Source organism: Erigeron canadensis, chromosome 7, assembly GCF_010389155.1.
Source record: "Erigeron canadensis isolate Cc75 chromosome 7, C_canadensis_v1, whole genome shotgun sequence".
In the NCBI taxonomy this organism is placed as follows: domain Eukaryota; kingdom Viridiplantae; phylum Streptophyta; class Magnoliopsida; order Asterales; family Asteraceae; genus Erigeron; species Erigeron canadensis.
The window spans coordinates 21259653-21279660 of NC_057767.1; the positions used below are offsets into that span (position 1 = coordinate 21259653).

The 20008-nt window shown below is 33.2% G+C and overlaps 1 protein-coding gene and 1 long non-coding RNA gene across 2 annotated transcripts; both read right to left on the minus strand.

Annotated features, from left to right (window-relative positions):
• Nucleotides 1–11565: 11565 nt before the first annotated feature.
• On the minus strand, nt 11566–13641 carry LOC122607751 (ethylene-responsive transcription factor ABR1-like). The gene is made up of 2 exons (XM_043780781.1): nt 13076–13641; nt 11566–12527 (listed from the first exon to the last, which is right to left on the minus strand). The coding sequence occupies exons 1-2, from the start codon at nt 13509–13511 to the stop codon at nt 11785–11787; spliced, it is 1179 nt and encodes a 392-aa protein (XP_043636716.1). The 5' UTR covers nt 13512–13641; the 3' UTR covers nt 11566–11784.
• A 2007-nt stretch (nt 13642–15648) lies between these two features.
• On the minus strand, nt 15649–16399 carry LOC122608738. Its single transcript, XR_006325313.1, has 2 exons — nt 16370–16399; nt 15649–16257 (listed from the first exon to the last, which is right to left on the minus strand). It is a non-coding gene; the product is annotated as an uncharacterized LOC122608738 (long non-coding RNA).
• Between the last annotated feature and the right edge of the window lie 3609 nt (nt 16400–20008).

Sequence of the window (20008 nt, forward strand, 5' to 3'; positions counted from 1 at the left end):
GACTTGAATGTTGCCACGTTTACTTTTCTCTTAAACAACCATATGGCTACTGTGTTATTCGATTCGGGTGTCGGCTACAACTTTATCTCTACTAACTTTGTATACTCTTTAAATGTGAAATCTACTCGTACTCATGCATAATATGAAATTGAAGCAGCTAGTGGTGGAATATCTAAATTGAACCAAATTGTGCCTAGATGTGTGTTAACACTTGATACTCCTTCATTCTTTATTAGTCCCATTTGATATGGGTAGTTTTGATGTAAACGTGGGGATGGATTGGTTATCCCTCATAAAAATCCTTAGAAACCCTTTAAGAAGGGGAGACTTACTAGGAATCTAGAGTGAACAAATTGACTCAAACAAACGAAATCTTATGAGCACAAAAACTGAAGTGGTCAAACGAGTAGATATGTCGATAATCTGAGTATTTCCAGATGTATTTCCTGATGACATTCATGGATTGCCTCCATCTCGACAAGTCGAATTTCGAAATGATCTCGTACCTAATGCTATGTCGCTAGCAAAGGCGCCGTACCATTTAGCTCTTTCTTAAATGTAAGGACTCACGACACAGTTTCAAGAGTTACAAGATTAGGGATTCATTCGGCCGAGTTCTTCTCCTTAGGGGTGCGCCGCTACTATTCGTTAAGTAAAAAGATGGATCATTTTTCATGTGTATTAACTATCGCGATCTGAACGAGCTAACATTCAAGAATCGAAACCCCTACCCAGAATCGACGATTTATTCGAGCAATTGCAAGAAGCTAAGTATTTATCAAAGACAGACCTTCGTTCAAGCTACCATCAGCTTAGGTTCCGTGAAGAAGACATACCAAAGACAGCTTTCAGCACTCGATATGGACATTTCGAATTTCTATTAATGCTATTCGGTTTGACGAACGCACTTGCAGTTTTCATGGATCTCACAAATCGCGTTTGTCGATCCTATTTGGATAAGTTAATCATTGTATTCATCGACGATTCATCGAAAACTTCTCAAAGCTCGCACAACCCCACTGACGTCATTAACGCACAAAGATATAAGCTTTGATTGGGGCGATAAACAAGAAAAAGCTTTCAGACTAATGAAGAAGTTATGTAACACGCTGATCTTAAGTCTTCCAGGAGGATCCGATGACTTTATCGCTTACTGTGACGGATCGGATTAAAACTTAGGATTTGTATTGATGCACTGAGGCAAAGTTATTACATATGCATCTTGACAACTGAAGATCCACGAGAGGAATTACACGACTCACGATTTGGAGTTAGGAGCTATCGTTTTCGCGTTGATGTGTTAAAGACATTACCTAAATGGGATGAGGAGTGTGATATACACAGATCATAAAAGCCTTCAGCATTTCTTCACTCAGAAAGATCTTAATATGCGTCAGAGATGATGGTCAGAGTTGTATAGTGATTATGACTACGAGATCCGTTATCACCCAAGAAAGGTAAACGTAGTAGCTGATGCCTTGAGTAGAGAGGAAAAAGTTAGGCCACGACGAATTAGGGACATCAGCATTATCGTGCACAACAGTTTGAAGGATAGAGTGATCAGAGTATAGATAGAAACGAATAAGCCGGAGAACATTGACCGTGAAGGGTTGTAGGGCATGAAAGGGCAACTTGTTCAAAGAGAAGATGGTGTACTATATTTTGCTGATAGATTGTGGATACCAACTTATGGTGGTTTGAGGAAACTAATAATGGACGAAGCGCACAAATCGAGATATTCCATTCATCCAGGGATAGAAAAGATGTATCAAGACCTTCGAGACTTATTCTGGTGGCCAGGAATGAAGAATGATGTAGCGGTTTATGTGAGCAAGTGTTTATCATGTCTGAAGGTTAAAGCAGAACATAGGAAACCAGGAGGGCTGCTAAGACAACCAGAGATTCCTGAATGGAAGTAGAAAACTATTAACATGGACTTCGTCACCAAGTTACCTAGAACCAGTAGTGTTAAGGATGCAATATGGGTTGTGGTAGATCGACTGACCAAGTCAGCTCATTTTATACCCATCCGAGAAGATTATAAGATGGAAAAGTATGCACGATTGTACCTGAGAGAGATTGTAGCCAGGCACGGCATTCCAGTATCCATCATATGTGACAGAGATAGCTGATTTACGTTAGGATTTTGGAAATCCATGCAATGAGCTTTGGGAACGCGTATAGATATGAGTACAGCTTTAGAGTACATGTTGAGAGTATGTGTTATCGAATTTGGAGGAAGTTGGGATACTCATCTCCCACTAGTAGAGTTCTCGTATAACAATAGTTATCATTCGATTATTGGGTGTCCGCCATTTGAAGCTTTGTATGGAAGAAAGTGTCGATCTCCACTAGCATGGCATGAAGTGGGAGACATGCAGTTGATAGGACCAAAAATCATTATGGAAACTACAGAAAGGATTGCACAAATCAAGGAAAACCTCATGAAGGCTAGAGATCGACAAAAGAAGTATGCTGACAACCGAAGGAAACCTTTAGAGTTTCAGGTTGGTGACCGAGTCATGCTTAAGGTTTCGCCTTGGAAAGGTGTAGTAAGATTCATTAAGAGAGGGAAACTAGCTCCAAGATATATTGGACCGTTCGAGATTACTGAGACAATTGGTGTTGTTGCTTACCGTTTGAAATTTCCCCATTAGCTCAGTAATGTACATGAGAGAATTGGTGTTGTTGCTTACCGTTTGAAACTTCCCCATGAACTCAGTAACGTACATGATGTGTTCCAGATGAAACGTTCCTTTGAACGAAGTACGATTAGGTAGTAACTTAAGCTTCGAGAACCCATGGAGATTATGGATCAAGGAGTCAAAAAGCTCAAAAGACATAAGTACACTATTGTGAAACTTCGTTGAAATTTCTGTAGAGGCAGAGTTTAATTGGGAAGGAAAAGATCAAATGAAGCTTAAGTATCCACACCTATTCGCCTAACTTGATACATGAAGCTTAGTAAGTAAATTTGAAACTTAGGGCGAAACTTGATGCTTGAAACTTAATATGTGGTTGATACTTAATGTGTGACTTTGATGCTTGAAACTTAATGCGGGACTTCATGCTTGAAACTTAATGTATGACTTGATACTTGAATGCGTGACTTGATGCTTGAAACTAATATGTGACTTGATACTTGGAGCTTAATGAGTAGACTTGAGACTTGAAACTTAACGTGTAGCTTGACGTTTGGAAAATTGGTGTGTGGCTAGAACTTGAAACTTAATGCATAATTTGGATTTCGGGACGAAATTCTTTTAAGTAGGGGAGAATGTAACATCCGTAAGTTGACCAAGAAAGATTTTTAGTCAAATTAAAATTTTAAACTTGAATTTACGACCTCGTAAAGTTAATCGACATCGTAATTGTAAAACGACCTCGTATTCGTGTATCGACCTCGTATTTTTGTATCAGCATCGTATTTTGATTCGGCATCGTATTTGGGTCTGGCATCGTATTTAGTTGGCATCGTATTCTTGAGTTAACATGGAAGCACCTCTATTTTACCTTATATATAAATAGTCTTATTCTATCACAAAACACTAATTCCATCAACTTAGACTCCAAGTAAAAAAACACACACAAACCCTTACAACTTCTCTTTTGCTACCCCAAATTGTTACCTCACTTTACTAACTCATTTTTACTACCTCACCATTACTACCCCATTTTACATCAAGTTTTATGAAAAACCAACCTTATTTTGTTTAGATTTAGCTTTAACAACAGTGTTTTTACGTCCTAAACATCTTTACAAATATATAATTTATAGATTCAATGTATAAAATGAAAACCCACTTTATCCTCTTCTTTTTGGTATTTTCAGCTTTTCTTTTAATATACACACTACACCCGCCAAGTAATTGAGATTTAAGGATTTTTATAAACTTTGTTTAAATGGGTTTTCGAGTTTAAGTCTGTTTTTCGAGTTTCCGACTTTAGGATTCTTTTTCCATCATATTTGGGGGTCTAAAAGTACAATCGGATGATAAAAACACCTTCCAGGTTGAAAGATACGATTAGGGTTTTCTAGAATGAATTTTGGGGAAGAACAACCCAATTTACGACCCCGTCGATTTGAGACCTCGTATTTCCATTTGCGACCTCGTATTTCAAATGTGAACTCTTATTTCAAATGTGACCTCGTATTTCAGTTTGTGACCTCGTATTTCAAATGTGACCTCGTATTTCAAATGTGACCTCGTATTTCAGTTTGTGACCTCGTATTTCAAATGTGACCTCGTATTTCAAATGTGACCTCGTATTTCTGTTTGTGACCTCTTATTTCAAATGTGACCTCGTATTTTCAAAATAAGACCCCAGATTTACTAGCCTATCAAATTTAACATCTTATTTTAGCTTCTCAATTGCAATTTTGTCCTTTAGTGAAAATAAGACCCCGAATTCAATTTAAGACCTCAACTTTCAATTGAGACCTCGAATTTCGATTACTACCTCGATTTAGTCAACTTTGGTCAACTTTGGTCGGTTTAGTTATTCAACTTTGGTCGGTTTAGTCAAATTTGGTCAACTTTAGTTGATTTGGTCAACTTAGTCAAACTCGTAATTTGGTCAACTCTGGTCAAACTTGTAAAATGTGGTCAAAGTCAAACTAGTACGCTTTTGGACAACTTAGTCAGCACTTGGCGACACGTTTTGAGCACGTTTACCTATATTGAATGAATACTTAATTGTGAAACTTGTAACATATTGATTTCGTGCCCGTTAGTTGCTTTCTGATATCTTGTGTAGCTTAATCTTGTTGCTACAGCTCAGGTGAGTTTTGTAGTCCCCTTTTCACTTCATGGGGCTGAAAGGATATAAACTGTTTTTCTAATAAACCGTATTTATTGGAAACTATGCTATGATGATTTTGGAGAAACTTATTTTGGATACACATATGATTACTTATATTTGGATACATATTTGACTACCTAATTTGGAAACTCATGTCTTTGTGTCTATCATCATTTATGGCTATTTAACTATACTGTATGACGTGCACTAAGATACTTGATTCTTGATACTTGATACTTGTGGTGGAGTTGGAGATACTAGATACTCGATTCTTGATACTTGATACTTATGGTGGAGTTGGAGGCACCAGATACTTGATACTTGATACCTATGGTGGAGTTGGAGGCACCAGATACTTGATACTTATGGTGGAGTTGGAGGCACCAGATACTTGATACTTGCACCTTAGGCCTGGTATACCGTAAGTGCTGGCGGCATATACATACTTGATTCTTCTATCATAACTAAGTTGATAGCCATATTGCTGTGTGGATCTTGATGATATTTCGACCTGACACAAAACTTGATACTTGTTACAAAATCCTACGAACTCACCAACCATTGTGTTGACGCTTTTTAGTATCTTTTCAGGTGTGCAAGTTGAGAATGTTAGAAGTGGCTAAGAAGCATAGCATGGTGACCTGTAGCAGACCAGAATAGGAGCTGCATATCTTATGTTTTGTTATGGTTGCTATATGTTTAGACTATGGCATTATACCTATGCGTTATTCCCCTGCGTGGGAGTTTATCTTTGTTTTATTTTGAAACGTGACTCTATGATGGATATTTATGTTTAAATTTTATGAAATGCGCGTTATTTAAGTATTCATGTAGCTACTCTACGTAACATCCATGACGGGTGTACTATGCGTCGCATCCTGAGTTTTCCGCCTTAGTCGAGGTGTGACAGACGCTCCCATATTGTACTCTTGGGAGTTTCTATTTGTACGTTTGCCAATGTAACATCCCAAAGTTTTTATTTAACACTTGACCGGAGTCGTTAAGTCAACAATTTGTGTCCGTTAAGTCTTTAAACGATTTAATGCTAACGTCAGATTAATGTGCTATTAGTATAAGGTATTAATGCCTTATTAATGTGTGTGTTAATGTGCTTGAGATGGTCAATATGTGTTTAAAGTGACGGTAAGTATTCGATCTCGATAGGTTGTTTTGAGCCTAAAATGCGATGTTTTGAAGTATAAGGGCTAAAGGTGACATTAGGGAAGATTAAGGACATGTTTAGGGATCATTTAGGATTAGTAAAAAAAAGAAGTATTAGTTTCTAATGTCATTTCTCCATCCCCCCTTGCTTCCATATCATTTCTCTTGCGTAAATCTTCCAAATCATTGTATTTTAAGTGTGTTTGATTAGGGTTTTGCATATTTTTGCAATCTCTAGTATTTGAGGTATTATTTGATTGATTTTATTTCATTTTAATCCCTTGGACATTTCACATCTGGTCTAGGTCATAAGATGATTATTTGTTGTTGAAATCCTTCATTTTCACACGGTGACCTAAAATGATTATTGTTGTAATCATAATCAATTGAGGGGTAATTGATGATTTCATTACTGCAATGGACTTCTAAAATATTGTATTTTGATGTTCAAAAGTCATGGTGTTTGTTTGGGATCTTTTGTTATTCGTTTGGATGAGTTTTAAAGTGAAACGGAGTCGCAAAGTCAGGTTGGAGTATGATATGTGGCGCAGAGACCATCTTTGCGGCGCATATGGTTTCTGGGTTATGTATATGTGGCGCACATGACCTATTTGAAACACATATTCATGTCTGGTGGTCGTTTAGGTCTATTTTCACACTTGTATGCCTCATAGACCTTATGTTTAAGTTACCTTATGGTACAGGGAACTTAGGGAGGTTCTTTGTTATGTTTCTACGAGGTAAGATACATGATTTTTCACGATGAGGGTTCAAAAAAACATAGTTTTAATATAGTAACATCCCTCAATAATATCTTATAATGTATGTGGGAATTCGGGACTATATGGGGGGTTATATGGGCTATAATTCGATATGCCTTAGCTAGAAATGTTATCATGTGATCATGAATTGCTATGAAATGTTATGTAATGCATGAATGTGAGGTTGATGTATGAGATGTGGTGAGTTCATGGCTAGTATACCTAGCAAACTAGACTTTCTAGGTATGCCATAACAACCTGCACATTTAAGGGCCCTAACATTAATGTAATTTATGTATAACGTGAGAATGATTAATGTGTAATGTGAGAATGATTGATTTGAAATGCGAGAAGTGATCGAGCTATTAACGTGAGAAAGCGTTAAGCTTAACCCGTAATAGCTAATGCCAAGTTGGTACGTTAACGTGGTTTCGTAGGTGGCTCCTTGCGACATAGTTCATGTGAGATGAGTAACTCCAGGTAGGCCTAACTAGCCACCAATGTCTTGAATATACGGGCTACTCTTGGATCAGCTTTTCCTTTCCTTAACGAGAATGATAAACTGCCGAAAGGTTTCTCTATCGAGTCAGGTGTGAGGTTCCCTGTAAGCTCTTATGATCACCTACACACAAAACTTCCACCTAACATGAGATGTGTGGCTTAAGTCACACTTATATATATATATATATATAACTACCGTACATCGTACGGGTATTAGTAATAGTATTTAAATAAAAATTAACATGATAATTACGTCGCGAATTTAGTCACATTCACGTACGTTCAGCTCATAATATATTTGTTGACTATTTCATGAATGTGGTTTTTTAAGCATTTCCTACTCATATTATTTAAGTGTTTTTTTTTAACATCGTCAGATATTGCGCACGATTTAGGATTGCACAAAATATGTGACTTTGACCAACTACCAAAGTTGTTCTTTTATTTACTAAATTTTTGATATTTGACTAAACTTCTTTTAGAGGTTTGCTTCTTATTAAACGCATATTTGATCCCGTACACAAATGAAAAGGAAAATAAATTCTTATAAAACTAATATTGTATTTGACAATCCGTCGTATTTATTCAAGTGTTCATACATGACGACTTTTGATGTATTGTAAATTTATAAGATAAATATGGTGAGGTGATAAATAATAGGTTTCATTCCTTTTATAATGTTTTCTGAGGCTATGGGTAAGTTTGACAAAAGTAATCGGATATAGGGCTGGAGTTAAGGGGTTGGGACTGAAGCTAAGGAATGAGGCTTATATTGAGTCTGGAACTGTAAAATTGAAGCTTCCAATCGTATAAAACTGAACAAGATGTAAGATGTAGTTAAAAAATTTATAATTAAAAAAATGGACATTGAGTTTATTTTATTGATAAAAAAAACAAATTTGGCTAGATATCCATAAAAAATAAATTGTGACAATTTGCAATATTAGATAAGTTAAAAATATATATATATATATATATATATAATCTGCTTGTATAGTTTTATTAGTTATTGATTTTTAAAAATCATTGATTTTATTAATTAAAACTCAACCATTAAAAATAAATTTCCAATTTTTTTACATTGTCATTAATGGTAGGAATTACTCCATGAGCTTTTTAATCACAAGCTTTTTGAAGCTTTTATTTTGAAAATAGAAGTCCTCACATCCAAATAAGATTAAAATTATCCCAAGAGAAACCTCAACCCCGTGGTCATAAAAAACCTAAAAAAAAAACCTTTTTTTTTTCTTTTTTTATCATTTCTTATGTTTTGGAAAATGAGATATTCACATGCTTAAAAATTTATATATTGAATGACTAATTATATATATATAAGAAAAGTGAGTATGGGGCTTTTATGCACCAAATTTAGATGAAAAAACCCTTATATACCAATATTTTGAATAAATGCTTGGCTCCTATGATTTTTATGGTTTAAAAAAATGTATGTGTGGGATTTTTTACCCAACTAAAGTGCCTAACAGCCTCATATTCCCTTCCCTATATATATATATAGGGAAAAATGAGTATGAGGTTGTTCCTCATCTAAGCTTAGATGGGGAATCCTTCATACACAAATATTTTAATAATATTTGTATTTTAAACAAATGATGGGGCCCCCATGATATTCATGGATTAAAAAAAACAAATTGTGAGGGGTTCCCCATCTAAGCTTAGATGGGGGACAACCCCATACTCACTTCCCCCATATATATACCAATAACCTTTTTTTAAAGAAAATCATGATAACTTTTAAATTATGTATTGCATCACATGTTCTCGAAATTAGGGTCCAAAAATAAAAAGAAAAGGTACTTTAAGGAGAAAAGATAGAAAATTTAGTTTTTGATTTTTTTTAATTTGTCTTTTTGACTTTTTATTTTCACTTTTATCATTAATTTTTTTTAATTAACCCATCACGCTTTTACTTTTTAAAAAGATAAGTTACTTTTTTCAAAGGGTGTATAGCCGTAACATATAGGTGAAACCTGTTAGTTTGTGGCGGATGGTAAAAGGCAAGGCCGTTGAGTAGATTACTTCATTACTGATCACCCCTTATGACCTATCACCCCATATGTAAGACCTATCACTTTCACCAGCTACCTTTTATCAATACACTAAAGGGCAAAGTTCGTACCGTACCCTTATATATGGCTCATTGCTTGGATTAAAAAGATAAAACAAACTTTCGCTACTTTACGTTCTTTCAGGATCCCACCATATATATCTTTTACTTATACATATACATACATATATAAGACAAGTGAATATAATGTTTTCGGACGCATAAGCTTACGTGTGGAATATCCCACATATTTCTAGTTTGTGGGGTTTTCAATAATTTTGCCTTTAGATTTTTATTTATATAAGAAGAATATGTATCTTAAATATAATTTGATTTTGATTACTAATAATAACAATGATTATCCTAATTATAGTTTGATTACAATTACTAATAACAACAATATTACAATTAATTTGATTACAATTGATAATATAAAATAAAATATTGATATAGATATGTAACATCCCTAGTTATTAGATAGACATTATGCAATAAAATATTAATTTTTTTTAAATTAGGTTAAAAAGTGTAAATTGGTGATGGTAAATCAAAAAGTATAAATTAATTTAGACATGTGTTGATTTAATTAATTTTGAAAAAATTGACAGCTATGATTGGTCATTAATGTTAGATCAGTTGCCTTTTAGTAAGTTTCCTCCAGAACGTTAGTGAGACTTCCACCGCCAGTCATGCCCACGGATTGACTGTGCTGGTGACGTGGTCGATCTCTACCGGACAATTAAAAGGCATGCCGCTGAGTTCAACACCACTGCTATTAAAAAAGAAAAAAGATCAAGATTAAGATTAAGATTGGTAAAGGATAGTATGCGTAAAAATATTTTAAGGTTGTTAGATGACAATATTATAAAACTTTCGACAATTTGAAAAATAAACGATTATTTTTTTAAAAGTAGTACATACAGAATGTATATCCTACTTTTTAATAATCTTTTGTCATTTTTGTAACGTCTTGTAACGGATTTTAGGTGTTCGTTACTTCGTTTAACTACATGAAATAAAATATAAGTAAATTGACATAAAAAATGATAGAAGATAGACTTGCCACGAATGGATGTTGATGGAAATATATCTAGATAAAAACATCACATCACATCAAAACTATTTACAACTTATGGACTTCAGCCTATTGATTTATATCAGACGGAAATTATAGAAACCATCGGACACAACAAGCCAAATTAAAACATTCTAACGCTTTCTATCTTGTTTAGGATACTTTAGTTAAGAAATCAAATCAATCGAATTTTCCATATACTTTAATTTGTTCCATTCTTAAAATTCTTGGTTTTGATTTGCATGCAAATGTAACAGAAAAAAAAAAGAAAATAGAATCTAGAATCAATTAAACACTTGTTTTCTTTAATTTAGATTAGATTAGATATGATGTAACGAAATAACAGATAAGTTCTCGATTTTTTCTTTTAAATAAATTTCATTAAACTTAAAAAAAAATAAAATTTCATTAAGTCTAACCCAACAGTTACAAAATAACATCTTTAAATTGTTATGTTAAGGTTTGAACACGAAGAAAAAGGAACCTTCTACTCGTTGAAAAGCTAGTCAGGAAGTTTTACTTATCCTCATCAAAGACATTTGATGTCTGGCTAGCTAGCTTTTCAACGGGTAGACAGATCCTTATGTTCAAATCTTAGTATAACTATTTAACCATTAATTTGAGATGTTATTTTGTAATTGCTGGGTTAGACTTAATGAAATTCTTTTTTTTGAAAAGGTATTGAAATTTATTAAATCCTAAAAGCTGTAAGTAAATAAAATTAGGGATGAGTTCCATCAAGTAATTAACAACATGCTTATATAGTTTAAGGATAGATAATAATGTACTATAATTTACTTATGATCGATATGACATTGGGTTCATTTCGAACACCAATTTACTTAATAATTCCATGGGTCAAAGATCAAGACACTTGCTTCACATGCATGTACAATTAAAGTTTTATAATTTTTATTTTTGAGTTTCATCTATATTGAAATTTATAATTATCTAAAATCTCATCTATCATTCATATTATTGTGTGGATACATTTCTAATATAACTTTAATAAATATATTTGAGGTGAAAATTAGAAATTAAAAATTTTAAAAATTCGGTCTCTTCGAAACGAGGAAAACGAGTACATGTATATATTCGTTCTTATGTTTGCATTTGGTTATCTATATCTTGATTGGTATTTAATTTATGATTTCGTTATCAATTTGGACTGTTTAATGAACCCACTATAACTCGTTTAATTTAAATGAGAATTATAATTTCTTTTTTTATAAATTCTCAAAACATACTTCGTTACACACACCTACAAGATTGTTTCGTACTTAAGGAGAACATTTAAAAGAATTTGTATGACAAAAAAGGTATAGTACAAAACCTGACAAGGTATGTGCAACCCAGCTCTATAAATGAACACATAATTAGTGAAACCATGCCAAAAAAAAAAAAAAATGAAATAATTATTAATTTGAAGGTGGTGGTGGGAATTGATCATAACCGGGCCATGAAGACGGTGTTGCTGAAAAATCGGGTTGATCATCCTGATCGTTTTCACCGCTAGGCTGTCGAAAATTCAAATATCCTGTCGAAAGGTTTGGAAAAAGCAGTGGATAATTATTGGCAGATGAAAAATCGGATGTTTGTGAATGTGAAGAAGTCATTGTTGATGATGTATACATTTGTGGTAATAAATCATTTCTCGGTTGTGGCGGGCGTGTATCTGCGCTACTTTGTAGTAACTGCGAGTACTGCCAATAATCTCTGGCCGCGGAGGGATTTGGTAGTTGAAAGTTGTGGTGCGGTCGTTGGTGATGGATTGTAAATTGGGTAGTTGGAGGATTTGCAATGGCAATTTGGGTAACGGGTCGGGTTTGTTGTTGTGGGATTAACCTTACATTTTCGGGGAAATTGAGTTTTGCTCTGTTTCCCCGGAATCTAAGGGCAGCTTCATCATATGCTCTGGCAGCTGCCTCTGCAGTATCAAATGTACCTAACCAAACTCGGGCAGCTTTATGTGGGTCGCGTATCTCTGCAGCCCATTTTCCCCATGGTCTTTGCCTTACTCCCCTGTATTTTCTTCTTCTTTCCCCTGTTTGTTCAAATTGGGTTGACTCAATTGCTTGACTTTGTCCCATTATGGCAGCTGGTTGTTGCGCCGCATCAGCCGTGGTTGTGGTGGTGGGCATTGGTGTTACCTCTTCTTTTACTGTTACATTCGAAAATGCAAAAAGGGAACTGAATAATATGCATGAAAAACATGCTAATTATCTACAAGATATACTTTTCAAAAGAAATAAAAAGTAGTTGTCATATGTTCAGCCTATGAATTAATATATATCCATGTGAACGTATTTAAAAAGACTAAAAAACACATATGTTAAATGTTTGAAACTAATATACAAAGTGACAAAAACAACAAATAAACTGTATCTTTGTGAATTGAATGTGTATTAATGTCTGGTTTAACATTTAGCTTAACATGCATGTATACTTTGTAGAACTAGTCAAATTTCATAAAACATTTTTGAAACGTGGGACAAAATGGACAATTGGGTTATCAATTAAATTGGAGTTTTAATTTTGGGTTCGACTTTTACTTCTTACAAAAATAGCCAGAAGTTTTTCTAGAATTAACATCTCTATCTTAAAATAGATAACACCGTCTACATCTCATCTTCCAATACGTCATGAAAGACGAGATTAGATACCATTTTTGTTGATCATGTTTTATATTTGTATGGAAATGAAGCTAACCTTGTGAAGATGATGACTCCCCACCTCTAAAGTCACCCACACCACCATAAAATCTTTGAGTAAACTGTTCCGTAAATTGTTCAGCACTTCCTTCTTGATCACGAACCCTTTTCTGTCCAGAACTCGAAGAAGAATACGCTGAACTTGGCGAATCCATTAAATAACTACCACCATCACCAGCACGAAAAGATGGCGAAACAGTACTAACAGCACCACCTTCACCGCCACCAGAAACAACATGGGTCAAAGCAGTCACCATAGCAGATAACTCTCCTGACATACTAAACTCAGATGAATACATATCAAGTGGTGATTGATCATGATCAGCTGATGTTGGTGCCACCGGAGCCGATCCGCCTTCTCTATCGTCCCTGTCTCGATCGAAGTTTGCATAATCGCTTATATCTTTTGAGTTCGCCACCTTTGTAAAACACATGAAAAATATTCCAAGATATATTTCACTATTTAACACAAACCCTTTATTAAGGGTTACTATCAAACAAAAATATATACCACCCAATATGACTATTTATAAATATAAGATTTAAGACACATATACAAAGCCGTCATTGCTACAGAGTTTCCGTACCAAGACCACCACCACCTTTTATAAATAAGCAAGCTAGCGAAATCACTTTTGGGTTTGAGTTACTTTACCTAATATATTTTTACTAAAGTACAAATAAATAAAATAAAATATGTTATATATAAATAAAGTATAATTGCAAGAAGAATTTATTCTGATCACACGATTAATAATTTGACTATGTATGAACCCAAGTTGTGGATTGTCAACTTGGTAGGACAAATGTCGGTTGTGAGAGAAATATTATAGAGGTTTTGAGAGAAGATCAGAAAGAGAAAGACAGGAGATCGTTTTTGAGTTGAGTTCTTTTTTAACTTTATGTGGGAATATATATAAGTATTAAAAGAAAAAATCGAGCATACCGACATCAAACCAAGATTTGATAACTTCGAAGGTAGGAGTTAGGAAGGAAGGTAGATCAACTTTAAGAATACCGAAACAAATAAATACTAATAAAATACTAGCATGCCATTTCAAATTTATACATGTGTCTATATATTACGTACGAATAAAAATATAATGAATATTAATTAAGACTGTTAGATTGCGATATGTAGATAGATATGGAATGTTATATGTACACAAAACGTTAAATATAAACTAAAACTAGATGGTACCCGCACAATACAGTGGCGATGGAGGTGATGGGTGGCAACGGCGGTGGCGGTGTGATTATTATTGTAAAGGTAATTGATAAAAACAAAGTAGTATAGTTATTTTAAGGGTCGGAGATGTATAATTTAAATAATTTCATTAGTAATATTATATGTATATTGGGTAGAAATATTTAAATTAGCAAAAAAAAAGAGGAGTTTAGATAATTTAAAGACCGAGCATTGAAAAAAGGAAGAAGTAGTTTGTTTCATATAGATGTAAAGATAGCGTTCGTACATGTTATACGCCGCTTTATTAAAATGTGAATTTAAAAAAAAATCACTTTAATTGTAAACTCTGTTAAATAAATCACGGATTCGACTTTTTAAAACACAATTGATTCATATTAAATAATTAAAAAAAACTTAAAATGACGTTACCGGCAACGTATCATAATAATAATTAAAGGATCCATAATCAACAATATGAATTAATGTCAACCAGCATAAATAAAGTTGGAGAACCCGTAACTCAGGATCAGATCGGTTTGGGGGGGGGGGGGGAGTCACAAGTTTTTAACAACTCGGATCGGAATCAAGGAGAACCCGAATCAAGTTTTAATATAGAACATTTATGGTTTTTGAAATTATATGCAATAAACTTCAAACTTAAAACATAATAGTTTAGAAACTTTAATATAATACTTCAAAGTTTAAACTTCATTCATTAGAAACATAAACTTAAACCAATTTAGGAATCTTAAAAAAAAAAAAAAAAAGACAAAAACTTTATTTTTGTCCAAAGTTGACCCGAGTTTTGACCTGATCCGGCCGGTTCTTGACCGATCCAGATGAGTTTGACCGAGTTTTACAAGAAATCAAGTCGTTGACCAAGTTTTCACCCGATTCTAGCCAACTTAAAATATTTAAACTAACATTCATTTGGGTTCAATACACATGATGAAAGCGTTATTGATTATGATTGTTTTAAAACTTTTCACATTCAGATTCTAGTTACATTCACCAATAATTAGCTTGACTGTCTTTTGACTTGTCAAACCTTCAGATAAAATTTATGCTAAGGTCAGTCGCTGAGCATTATAAAGAATTGCGTTTTGTAACTATGACTTAAATCAAATCAAGATCCTTGTTAAATTCACTTGACACTAAATGTTTGAGTCACCCAAAACCAGTTTCTGTTAGTTGGGTTAACCAAACACAATTTAATAAATACACATGTTCACCTAAATCAAATTATTAGTTTTCAATCCATGTTTCGTTAGAAATAAGAAGTCAACATTAATTAATGACCGATTAACATTTTGCAAACATAATGAATGACTCTAAGGACACTTGATCAGTTTATCCCAAACAAATCACCAAAACAGTCTGTATGTGAAAAACAAATAATATACTTTAACTCAAATAATCATGGGTATGTGATTAAGCATAGAAACAGTTCAACAAGGACCAATAGACGACAATCAAAACACGTTTACATCATCCAAACAAACGTCTAAGTACATAGCTATTCATTAAGTGGGTAGCCATTAACAATCTGATAAAATAAAATAACATAGAATTGAAAGAAAGTAGTAAAGAGATTGAAGATTTGAAACCGGGTGATGTTAAATCCCTGGGTCGGATTCTTTGATGATCGCCGATGATAGATCTGCGTAAAAGCCTTTAAAAAATGTTAATTTTCGACATCTATAGCTGCTATGTTCGGCACTCACCTTTCTAAGGGTTTGAGGTTGGTTATTATAAGTTTCAGAAAACACCCTTGCTGACCGACACGCGTGGCGCTCGCTAGGGAGGGCGACCAGCACTCTTATGGATCTGATGAATTTGAGGTGAGCGCTGCTCGTGGCTCCGAAAGTTCCAGATTTCTTTGATTGCTTTTCGCATCTCCACAGTTCATCCTTTTAAGCTTCATGCACGTTGTCTTTTAGCTTGATTGTTTATTCCAAAAGGATTTCTTGCATCACCCTGCTGTATTGAACCTGTCAATAATTTAAGTGCGATTAAATACCAAAAATTCACATTAATGGCTCATTTAACATCAAATTAGTGACAAACATATGGGGGAATAATCATAAATAATTCACTCATCACCAATTTCGGTGGACCGTACGCCAAATGCTGGTCATTTTGACATTAAGTAAATAACTAAACAAGACAATTGCAATATTAATACAATAAGTAAAATGGTGGAACACTGTGACTTTCAAATATATTTTATTTATTGATATTAAATAAAATACTAGATTGTTGTTGCACCAAGATAATACGATTATTGTAAATATCCTAACTACCTAAGAATTACAAGTGATCTATACTTGTAAGTTCTCTTTTACAATCGAAACAAATGCAAGTTGTAAAATATTCTTTTTTACGATTAAGAAAATATATCACAAGTTCACCAAGAGAGCAAAAGTTATCTTCTTGGTTGTACAAAAATTTCTATTTATAGGAAGATGTAAAGTATCCATAAAGATATTAGAGCATTTAAGGAATAACATTTAATTAATTAACTTGCTTGTTTAAAGTAAGGTATAAAGTCGCATTGGATGTGACACGTCTTACTTTAAACCAACCATCTTTATACACAAATATACTTTCATACAGACAAAAGGTATTGTCTGGACAAAAGTGTGTAAAAGTAAAATGTCTTCATCGTAATCAGTGTAAAGTTTTGTAAGTACTTTACATTGATGGATCACTCCAGTCTTGATATGCATAAAGCATCCACTAAGCTTTGCAGCTGGAATGTTTTCTTTCTTCCAAAATTTGTCTTCGACTTCAACTGGAATGTCTTTAATTCACTGACAGATCTAGATTAGAGTGAATTTCTGGTGATATTTGTTGTAGACTGGTCACTGGTCTTGATTATTTCTAGACAAATATTCTAGACTCCAGTTTTTATTGAAGTTACTCTAGTGGGTTGGGCTAAAAATTATAAATTAAAGTTTCTCTTTTATTACATATTATAGATGCTATATGATATATTAGGGGTGAATATGGGTCAGTTTGAGTCAGTTTTAGCCTAAAACCAAAACCAAAACCTAAACCGTCTGTTCGGTTTTTAAATAACCAAAAACGATAGATTCGGTTTTGGTTTGGTTCGGCTTGTCAGTTTTTCGATTTGGTTTAGAGTGGTTTCGGTTTTGGCTACAATATTTTTTGAAAAAAAATGTTATACGCTCTTCGTTGATTATGTTATAAATTTAAATTTCAATTGATAAGGAAAAAAAAAACTATATAGAAGCTAAAATATATAGATGATTTTTATTAACTAGTTATCTCTTTTAGGTGTTAAATACGGTATAAGTTTGTTATAAAACAAATTGATTTTATTATACGTTTTCATCTAAAACATACATTTATATTCATTTGTATACTAAAAAAGCAAAAACTTTAAATATATATTAACATATTTACTATCTATAAGTAATAAATATAAATGTATTTGGTATAAGCATAAACTAAATCAAAATATATTTGGCTTGGTTCGGTTTTTAATTTGTTTTTTCTCATGAAACCGAAACTTGAACCGATTTGTTCGGTTTTAACGATTCAGTTTTCTTGATTTTTTTCACTTTTTTTGTTCTTTATTTGGTTTTTTGCTTACCCTTACGATATATATAAAGGCCTTACTTTTTATAGAAAAAAATAGGGAAAAGAAAAGAGTGGTATTCTATGTTTTAAAATAGTGACGCGCAAGTATTTTTCCCTTAGCATCTTTTTGGCTCTTTAGTTATTTTCTTACTTCTTTAGTGACATTGTCATTTTCAGATCATTCCCCACTTACTGGTGTACTCATTCAATCATTCCATGTATACTCCACTTATTTTTCTTTTTTGATATCAAGCATTTTCAATATATTAATGAATAACAAAAAGTGTTCATGAACATCACATATTTTTGTTGATTCAGTGTATGTATGCAGTCTATTTGAGGTAATAAATTAAAATGATTGCAATTAACAATGATAGTATTCCTAATATTTTATTATAGACAAAAGTATAAAAGAATTGGATGTAGACGGTCATATTCTAATAAAAGAAGGTAAGTAGATGGAAACTCTATGGTCATTTACTCACTTGGTGATTTGATCATGATATATCTATAAACTCTTATAAAGCATATTGACTTCTCTTACTTCAAAAATTTCAGTATTTTTTTATACCCAAAATACCCTTATTTCTTAATTTTAATTCTCCTATACACCTAATCTATACTTTTATATAATTTAATAAATAAAAGAACCTTCTATTTAAAAGTTATGGAGTAATTATCTAAAATATCATTAATGATTAAACTATAATACCAGTCATTTATCCAAAGTATCTCCATTAACCTTTTTACATCAATTACCTTTACATCAGTTATCTACACCACTTGACGTTGTTCCAGCACCAATAGTCCCCCCCCCCCCACACAAACAGTTGTCGCCCCAACCAGCACCGCATTGCGCGGGTATCGTGCTAGTTTATTTATATATTAATTAAGAACTTTTAATAGTAGTTTAATCTTTAACTTTTTCTTTATATATACACTAAGAGAAACTGACACATATAATTTGTCGATAGGTTATTTAGAACAACTGTATATAAAAAAAGATTAAAAATAAGATTATATTCTATAATAATAGGGGTAAATTATTTTCTTCGTCCTTGAAATTTTCACATTTTTCACTTTTAATCTCTAAATACATTATATTTTATCTTCAAAGTTATCTTCAAAAATCATCATCAACATCAATTTCTTCGTATATGATTCAATATTTTATCTTTATCGATAAATACATTATATCTAAGAGAAACTTGTATATCCATATTTTTTTTAGATCTTAATAGCATATAAATTATATATTGATCTATGAAAAAAACACATACACACTATGCATGGGTGTAAATCCCATCACATATTAATTGTTAATATTTATTTATAGTATATAAATGATTGGTCCCCATGTTTTTTATGGATTACTGATATATTGTATTTTATACCATTTCCCACAGTGAATGTAGTTGATCTAGCATGATTATTGAGTCGTTTTTATATACATTTGGTGCGTTTATGGTATTTGTTAGTGTTTCAGGTTACTGACCGGTATTTAAGCGTAATTCTGGAGAAAACAACATTATTAAGGTGAAATAAATGCTTACTAATGATTTCCGGAACATTTGGATGAAGTTTATAGAAAGTCAACAAAAGACAAAGCTGGAAAAAGACCAATTGCGCTGCAACATGTTGTTGCGCCGCAACGAAAAAATAGTAAAGTTTTGTTGCACCGCAACGACTCCCGGCTTCAGTCAACGAAAGTCAACAGTCAGCGATGATCAATGCCTCATTGCGCCGCAACTACCTGGTTGCGCCGCAATGAGGGTCCAATTTGCACAAGATTTTTGGAAACCTATAAATAGCATGCTTAATCATTCCAAAACCCTACCTTTTGCTCGCCAGCCGAATTTTAACAGCTTTTCAAGGGTTTTACAGCTACAAACAGTCTTTGAAGATTGCTAGCACGATTGGAGATTTATTTAGCTATTGTTTATCAGCTTTTCAAGGGGTTTTCGGCTACGAACAGTCTTGAACGATTTCAACATTCGGTACAATATTTTTTCATATATTATTGTTTGTTTTTGTCTTTCCATTATGAGTTGCTAATTCTCTTGCATCCGCTTGGGTAGTAAGCATGTCATAGGATGGGTTTGATGTTACTTGCAATTGTTGAATAAGATTTTTATG